This window comes from Coffea arabica, chromosome 8e, assembly GCF_036785885.1.
Source record: "Coffea arabica cultivar ET-39 chromosome 8e, Coffea Arabica ET-39 HiFi, whole genome shotgun sequence".
In the NCBI taxonomy this organism is placed as follows: Eukaryota; Viridiplantae; Streptophyta; class Magnoliopsida; order Gentianales; family Rubiaceae; genus Coffea; species Coffea arabica.
This window is the reverse complement of record NC_092324.1, coordinates 2,740,426-2,748,948: the sequence shown is the minus strand read 5'-3', so window position 1 is coordinate 2,748,948 and position 8,523 is coordinate 2,740,426. Positions and strand designations below refer to the sequence as shown.

At 39.2% G+C, this 8,523-nt stretch overlaps 2 protein-coding genes across 2 annotated transcripts; one reads left to right on the top strand and one right to left on the bottom strand.

Moving 5' to 3' along the window:
- Positions 1-921: 921 nt before the first annotated feature.
- On the bottom strand, positions 922-5,337 carry LOC113703831 (uncharacterized). Its single transcript, XM_072061871.1, has 5 exons — positions 5,312-5,337; positions 4,495-4,559; positions 1,953-3,120; positions 1,423-1,480; positions 922-1,335 (listed from the first exon to the last, which is right to left on the bottom strand). Exons 1-5 carry the CDS (start codon positions 5,335-5,337, stop codon positions 922-924), a joined length of 1,731 nt encoding a protein of 576 aa, XP_071917972.1.
- Positions 5,338-5,531: 194 nt separating this feature from the next.
- LOC113703826 (carboxylesterase 1-like) lies at positions 5,532-6,551 on the top strand. Its single transcript, XM_027225306.1, has one exon. It carries the CDS (start codon positions 5,532-5,534, stop codon positions 6,549-6,551), a length of 1,020 nt encoding a protein of 339 aa, XP_027081107.1.
- The last annotated feature ends 1,972 nt before the right edge of the window (positions 6,552-8,523 follow it).

The following is an 8,523-nucleotide window of genomic DNA, read 5'->3' as shown; positions in this document are numbered from 1 at the left end:
GATACAATTACAGTTAAAGGGGCATCAGATTACATGCATGCAAAGTATTCTCAAAAAGCTGATACATTGGATAGCACTCACAATAAAACGGAATTGGACATCTATTTGATGGAAATGAAGGAAGATTTTCACTGTCCAAACTTTCATATATTGGATTGGTGGAAAAATAATGCTCATAGGTTCCAAGTTCTTGCTGCAATTGCTAGAGATGTATTAGCTATTCCAGTGTCTACTGTTGCCTCGGAGTCTGCTTTTAGTACGGGAGGCCGTGTGTTGGATTCTTTCTGAAGCTCTTTAACTCCAAGAATGGTGGAGGCTATAATTTGTGGACAAGATTGGCTTCGCAAGGGTATTCAACCAATTGATTTGGAAGAAAGTATAACTGAGCTTGAGGAAATGGAATCGGGTAATACTATTCATATCTTGTTATCATTGCATTCAAAATTTTCTTATTCATTTGAGCTTCAACTTGTGCTAATATGTTTCTTGGTTGTTTTTATTTTTTGAAATTTTTTTTTTAGGTTTGACAGAGGAGCATTCTATTATTAATATTGAAGATTGATGATTCTTGAAGATTGTACTCCTTAATGTGTTGTAGAAGGTTAAGGTGATTGTAGCTGGAATTGGGAAATTTTGTTGTATTTCTAACTTTATGGCTTGGTGTGGAACTAAATAGTTTGAATACTGCTATTGTCTTTGTCTCTGTCTTGGGCTGGACGTACGGCAGGTTCATCTTCTAAGATGAAATTGCAAATTTGTTTGTTTTTGCTATTGTCTTTGTCTTTGCATTCATACAGGAATTTGCATTCTTTAATAGGGGCGGGTACCCTATGACCCGCCCCTATTTTTCGGGTATCCGAAGATCGGGTACCCGAGGGCAAGCGGAGCGGATTAGGGTCAAAAAAATAGTGACCCGACATGTTAGGGTCGGGTCAGCCATTTGACGTTCGGGGCGGGTACCCGACCCGTGCCCACCCCTACGGGGGAGTGATCATTATCCATATCAAGTACATAAAAATCAGATGGAAACACCAAATCATTAACTTTCACCAACACATCTTCAACCAACCCATCAGGGTATGCATTGGTTCGATCAGCTAATTGAATAATTATCTCAGTTTCTTTTAATGGATCTAGTTTTAGAGAAGCATATATAGATTTAGGCATGACATTAATTGATGCTCCCAGATCCAACATGGCCCTTCTAATCACAGTGTTACCTATCCTACAAGGGATAGTAAACATACCTGGGTCCCCGCACTTGGGTGGAAGCTTTCTCTGCAGGACTGCTGACACATTCTCCCCAACAATGACTCTCTCATCTCCCCTCAACCTCTTTCAGTTGACACACAAGTCCCTTAGGAATTTGGCATATTTTGGTACTTGTTTGATCGCGTCTAACATGGGGATATTTATCTCAACCTTGCGAAAAACCTCCAAAATCTCCTTCTCCTTATCCTGTTTCTTTGATTTTTTCAACCTGTTAGGAAAAGGAGGCGGGTTAGTTTTAACTGTAATTATTGGGTCTGAAAGTACCTTTGGGTCTGCACCATTGCTGTCCTCCCTCTCAAACTCATTTTCGATCTTTTCCTCATCCTTATCCTTAGGGATCACAGGTTCAGACCCCCTGAATTTCCTTCCCGCTCCTTAGGGTCATTGCGCTCACGTTCTTCGGATTTAGTTCAGGCTGAGACGGCAATTTACCTTGGTTCTGGAAATCCAAACGGTTGATTGTTGTGGCCATTTGACTTATCTGATTCCTTATGTCCTGCATTTCGGGAGTCCGTCCTTTGCTGATTTTACATAATGGTTGCCTCCGTCCTTTGCTGATTTTGCGTAATGGTTGCCATCATTTGTTTGCCATCATTTGTTTCATCATCTCCTCCAAAGATGGACCAGAGCTTGGGGGCGGAGGTGGTCGGGGTTGGTACTGCTGCTGGTACCCTGGTTACTTATTTGGCACGAAATTAGACTGCCTGTTCGGTGCAAAGTTGGGCTGCCTATTTCCTCCGTAACTGAGGTTGGGATGATCTCTCCACCCGAGATTGTAGGTACTTGAGTAAGGGTCGTACTGCTTTCTTGGCGCGGGCGCGTGGCCAGCCATGTTCACCTGTTCTGCAGTTTCTTCCTGAAGCATTGGGCACATGTCTGCAGAGTGACCCATACCAGTGCAAATCCCGCACACCCTGGCTTGAGATGCATTCCCTACAGCCAGTTGCCTAACAAACGAGGTCAACTCAGTTAGCTGCTGCTGCTGCATAGAGTATGTCTCTACCTCATTTACCTTACGTATTGGGACGTCCTCTCTCGAATTGAATTGTTGTGAATTCTCTGCCATCCTCTCTATTAACTCCCGTGCTTCCTGAGAGGTTTTGTTCACCAGTGCCCCTCCACTTGCAGCATCAATTATGCTCCTGTCTCTGAAAAGGAGCCCCTCATAAAAATACTGCATGAGCAACTGCTCACTTATTTGGTGTTGGGGGCACATTCTGCACAACTTCTTGAACCATTCCCAATACTCATAGAGTGACTCTCCTGGGTGCTGCTTGATCTCGCAAATTTCTTTTCTCAGACTTGCAGCCCTGGACGCAGAAAAATATTTATCTAAAAATTTTTTCTTCAACTGGTTCCATGTGGTGATGCTACCTGGTGGTAGGTAGTATAACCAGTCCTTTGCAGAATCCTTCAAGGAAAAGGGGAATGCCCTCATTTTTATCTGCTCTTCTGTAATGTCCGGGGGCTTCATACTATTGCACACGACATCAAACTCCTGCAGATGCTTATACGGCTCTTCACCTGGTAAACCATGAAAAGAGGGTAAAAGATGAATCAGACCAGATTTTAACTCAAATGGAGTGTTATCATTTAAAGTGGGGAAAGTAATGCATAGAGGCTGCTGATTTAAATCAGGAGCAGCCAACTCCCTTAATGTTCGTGCATTAGCCATGGGGATTTGTTCTTGCTCCGAGTCACTCGAAATGTCGCCAAATGAATCTGTTGGTTCAATTTCTGACTCAGGTCTCTGAGATGTAGCACTAGAGTGCTCCTCTCTGAGCTGTCTGGTCTCTTTTCTTGTCCTACGCGCAGTCTTCTCTAGTTCAGGGTCAAAAATCAAATCACCTGTACGAGAAGATCGAGGCATACATTAGAAAAATATCAAAAAATCAGAACAAAAATGAATTTAAAAAGAAACAAATAATAACGCCAGTCCCCGGCAACGGCGCCAAAAATTGACGGGGTGTCGAAGCCTGTGCAATAATAAAATTAAGCCTAATTGCCAGTTAAAATGACCAAAACCCAATTCCAAGTACTGGAGCATGGACTCTAGGTTTGCAATGGGTTACTTGATTCACCCTGTTCCCGAAGAGTTTGCTTGATCCGATATACCCGAATGGAATGGTTATTTCTTTTCACAAATAATTATGAATTTGTAGACAGGGCAAGTAGGGTCATATCCACAGGGACTGGGTATATTTGTTTCTTAAGAAATCCAGAGTAACACAGGGGAGTGATTTTGTAGGAACGACGACAACTAAATAAATTCAAATAAGAAAATAAAAATAAATAACTAGAAATTAAACCACAATTCACTGAACTTAGAATAACAATAATTAAAGGCCTAACTCAATTAAAGCAAGGAAATAATTAAAAATAAAATAAAGTAGGCAACTAAAAATCAAATAGCAATTCACCAAAATCAAGGTAATATTAATTAAAGATCTAGCCAAGAAATAACTTCAGCAATGGTTCACCTAATTGATCATCGATGCAAAGCCAATTCTAATTATTTATCAATAAATAGGTTATAACTACCAAACAAGCGATGGCAGTCAACCCCTCCTTACTGTGTCGGTGATCAAGGTACGTCCGTTAATCACTGTTCTAATTGAAAAATAATCATAGGTACGCCCGTAGAATTCAATTCCCCAATTGCCTTACGTATTAGAGGAGCTCTATTCTAACCAAATAACACACTAACAGGGTTATTTCAGATTAGCCCGCGTATCCCCCTGACTCGAATCTAATCGTGCCAGTTGTCACTATTTCAGGACAATTAAACAATTACAGATTTAATGCCCTAATTGACATTAGATTACCAAATCAATTAATTATCTGGATCCAAAACAACCAATTAATTGAACAATCATAAGCACTGCAATCAAGGAATATGCGAATACCAATAAATAAAAGGGACAGATTAAATTAAATCGATCTCACAATTTTTAGGTAACTCAAAGCATCCGTCGTTTCTTGACTAGAGTGAGGGGATTAGCTCATATTGGATGAACTAAGCCCGCGGGAAATTTCAGCAAAAGTCACGGCCATTGTCTGCATTTCAAGAGCCGCAATTCGTCGAACAATCAGAGAGCAAAATAAAAGTCACAAGTAACAAGTGAAGCTCTTCATCGTTCTTAGCATCCGTAGAGCAAAACCACTCAAAAGGTACAAGAAGGAAAAGTCAAAGAAAGTAGGCTCCAATTCTTTGCTCCTGACATGCGTGGAGACCAAAGCTACTAAGAAGTCCAAGAAAAGTCAAAAGAAACAATTCCTTTTTGTTCCTGCCATGCGCAGGAAAAGGTTCTAATCAGAACGTCTAAAAGGCAAAACTAATGCTAAGCTGCGAACCCCCTTTCTTCTGCACAATTTTCCTCTTATATCCTGATGCTCCGTGCGGCGGCTACTAGGCGGAAGAACACTTTAGTCAAAATGACCGAAAAGGGCTCTTGTCCCTTCTTCCAAAAATGCCCTTCCAAGCCTTCTATTTAATTTCTTTTCCGATGACTGTCAAAATGGCAGTAATTGCGGTAGTTTTGATCTACTCCCTGAAATAAGTACAAATTAAGAAAAATGAGTAGAATTCAGCAATTAATTCATATCAAGTCAGGTAATAAGGGAAATTAATAATAAAATAAATGAATAAATTGCAACCTATCATATACAATCCACCACAATCGAACCACGAGTTCAGAATATATTATTGATGTATTTTGGATGGAGACCAATAATTAAGCAAAACTAGGAATTGGTATATTGGAGACCAATAGTTGCGTAGTTGCTGTGTTGTTGCGCTATGAAAGGGATTTGCACATTTACTTGAATGTGAACCGTCTAACGCGATTTCCAGCCGTCAGACATACCCCACAATGCCAGTATTGCATTTCCCTAGTCAAATCTGAAGACTCGCCTAGTCCACAATGATACAATTGATCATTGCTACTAAAGCATCTGCTTCCTCTTAGGAAAATATTAAATCGAATGGGCCATCAGGTCTTATCTTGGAGTCTTCTATCCTAGCACTTTCATGACGTACAATTCTTCAAACTTGAGCACCTTCATAGCTACAATTCTTCAAACTTTGGCTATTTCCTAGCGCTTTCGTATTTTATATATTGGGATATTACCTACTCAGATATCATAGAATAATTGATCAATTAAAGCATTCATGTATTCTATATGATCTTCTATTTTTTTTTTTTGTGGTAATATATATCATCTTCATCAATTACATCTAATTCCCTAGGCACTGAACCATGGCTGATCAGATTGCACAAGTTGAAGCAAGCCATCCTCCTGAAGATCTCTATGGTGCTCAGGGCTTCATCCCTCTGGGCTTCATCCGGAATCCTGATGGCTCCATCACGCGTGAAGTCGTTGATCCCATCAACCCCGTCTCCTCCTACGATAGCAGTCCTATTCTTCTTGTCAAGGACATCCCAGTAAACCCATCTAAAAACACCTGGGTTCGTGTATTCCTACCTAAAGAACCAATTAAATCCTCCCCGGACAAAAAACTTCCTCTCCTGATTTATATCCATGGTGGAGGACTTATAAAGTGCAGCGCAGCCCACCCCTTTTTTGATGATATTTATAGTATTTTTGCCGCTGATATTCCGGCAGTGATCTTAACCATCGAGTATCGTCTTGCTCCGGAGCATAGGCTGCCGGCAGCCTATGAAGATTGCTTGGAAGTTCTGCAGTGGATCAAGAATTCCCAAGACGAATGGTTGACACAACATGCGGATTTATCAAACAGTTTCATCTTCGGCAACAGCGCCGGAGGAAACATTGCCTATCATGTTTGTTTGATTGCATCTTCATGTGTTGATGATCTTAAGCCTTTGAATATCAAAGGAGTGATTTTGCATCAACCATTTTTGGGTGGCGTCAAGAGGACAGAATCAGAGCTGAGGGGGGTTAATGACAAGATTTTACCACAAGCTGTTGTTGACATTACGTGGGAGCTAGCATTGCCCGTTGGAGCTGATCGAGATCACGAATTTTGTAATCCGATGCTCAGCGTCAAATTAGGCCAATTTGATGCGATTAAAGGTCTAGGATGGAAGATTTTGGTGGCTGGCTATGAAGGTGATCCATTGTCTGATCGTCAAGTTGAACTTGCCAAAATCTTGGAAGAGAGTGGTGTGGAAGTGGTGGCTAAGTTTGATAAAGGAGGTTATCACGGTATTGAATTTTATGAGCTTCCAAAAATGAAAATTCTTTGTGATGTTGTTAAAAAGTTTGTAGAATCCTTTGCAAATGTAACTGCGTAGACAGATTACAAGGTTTCTTCAAGATGTGTGATCTTCCAAATCGACTAAGATGATTAATCTTGTACCTTTCATGAGTTTAAACTAATAATATATCTATGAAGTCTTGTCATTAATCTTGTAAATGATTGTCCTGGTCTTTATTATCTAACAAAAGTATCTTTACATGCCTACAATGTTTGGTAAGATGCAACAATCAAAATACAAAAATAATGGAAAGCTATTCATCAGATCAGACAATTAGAGATGTGACATCATTTGCATAGCAAATTATCTTATTGATTTAAGTTCAAAATAGGACAAGTTATCTTTTAGGTCCCTGAACTTTTACTAGATATTGTACTTAGAGTTTAATTTATCATAATTTGCGTTTTTGTCCTCAAACTTCAACAAAATGGATGAATTCTGTATGTTGAAGTTCAGAAAAATATTATTCAAAGTTTTAACCCAAATCTTTTCTCAATCCAAGAGACCATGGATGTCAACTAGTAAACCACATATTCGCATGAATTTCCGTCTAAAATAACCTTGTAATATGGGCATGCATCCGGTGCAATATTTGATCTTATGCCTTTAGTAAGTTTACTAGGAGGTGCTCACCACGCGGTGTAGATTTCAAAGACTGGCATGCCCGGTGTTGCTGAGTAAGCGAATAAAAAACTGGAAACAAGGAATTGACAAAATTGGAAATTATAATGAATAACATATCAAAGGCACAAGTAAAAAACATTACAAGTAATAAGTGCAGACTGTTGATACATGAAGGCTCGAGTAAAAATACAGAATAGGTAGATTGTCAATCATTAATGTTGAGATTGTTAATGTTGAGGTTGTCAATGTTGAGAGCTTCATTTGTAGTGTAGTAAGTGGTATATTTCATAAGTTACGCATTTCATCATCCTGGACTTTGAAGTAGAAGGCTTGATGTAGCATATAAGCATCTTTCAATGTAGAATAGTCTGGAGATGCTGAGCTATATCCATGTTCTAGTGCGGATAAAGCGAGAAAGCAATATAAGCTTTTGAAAAAATAGAGGGAAACAATTGTTTTGTAAAAAAAAAATTGATAATTACTTCTATTTGCAAACATTAGAGCTCAGTAGTTGAAAACTGAGTTAGCCTTTCGACTTCAGAGGACATTGCAATAGGACAGAGAGTTCCAGTTAAATCCGTGATCCAAATCGAAATACAATCCTTGGAATTAATAAACAATATACAAGTGATTGGAGGCTTAGAAATCAGATACAATAGATTACCAATTTATGCATGTGTTAAACAGATATCTGCACTATGTAGAATCTGATGCCAATGGTTTAGTCAAACAAGGAAAGGAAAATGTCTCAAAACTTTATTTGTCAAAATATAGAATGCACTTGTTAATTTTACCTCACTTCCACTCAAGGGATGACAACATATAGTTTTCTTTCAAGACTCCAGGACTCTACTCCAAACCAAAGCTCTTCTCTTATCCTGAAAAAATGGAGGGGGCAATATAACCTTTATGATTCTAAAAACCTCCAGAATACTGTTTAAGAACCCACGGAGGGAACATAAAGGAAACTACAAAAATCATAACAGAAATAGATATAGACCGCTCCATGAGAAGGCCTTGATGCTCAAGTAGGATAAGAAGTGGTTTAAATGGGTCAGCTTCTAACATCTTCAAGGATCTTATTGCCCTTCTTTCCTCTGTTTGGCAGACCTGTGCCAAAAGGACAATGAAACCTAAATCCTGAAAATAGCTTGACATAAAGATCTTCTAAATTGCAGTTTTACTGCATAGGATTCTATTTCTCCAAGCTGAACTCCATAAGTTGGTGACTGACGTAGCTTCTCATTCAAAGTATCCAACTGTAAATTCAAAATCAAGATAATAGGAAGCATGAATGAAACATATTATGGAATTAAAATCCTTTTTAACAGCATCAGTTATTTATCGAGAAAACTAATTGTTATCTTGCAGCATGTTGACACTT

Bases quoted from the DNA above. Each gene is read 5' to 3' on its own strand.
- LOC113703831 (XM_072061871.1), bottom strand. From the start codon at position 5,337: ATGAAGGTGCTCAAGTTTGAAGAATT. The intron at 4,560-5,311 runs GTACGTCATGAA...TGCGCATGGCAG, and splicing joins GTGCTCAAGTTTGAAGAATT to GAACAAAAAGGAATTGTTTC. The intron at 1,336-1,422 runs GTTGAGATAAAT...GTCAACTGAAAG, and splicing joins TTTTGGAGGTTTTTCGCAAG to AGGTTGAGGGGAGATGAGAG.
- LOC113703826 (XM_027225306.1), top strand. From the start codon at position 5,532: ATGGCTGATCAGATTGCACAAGTTGAAGCAAGCCATCCTCCTGAAGAT.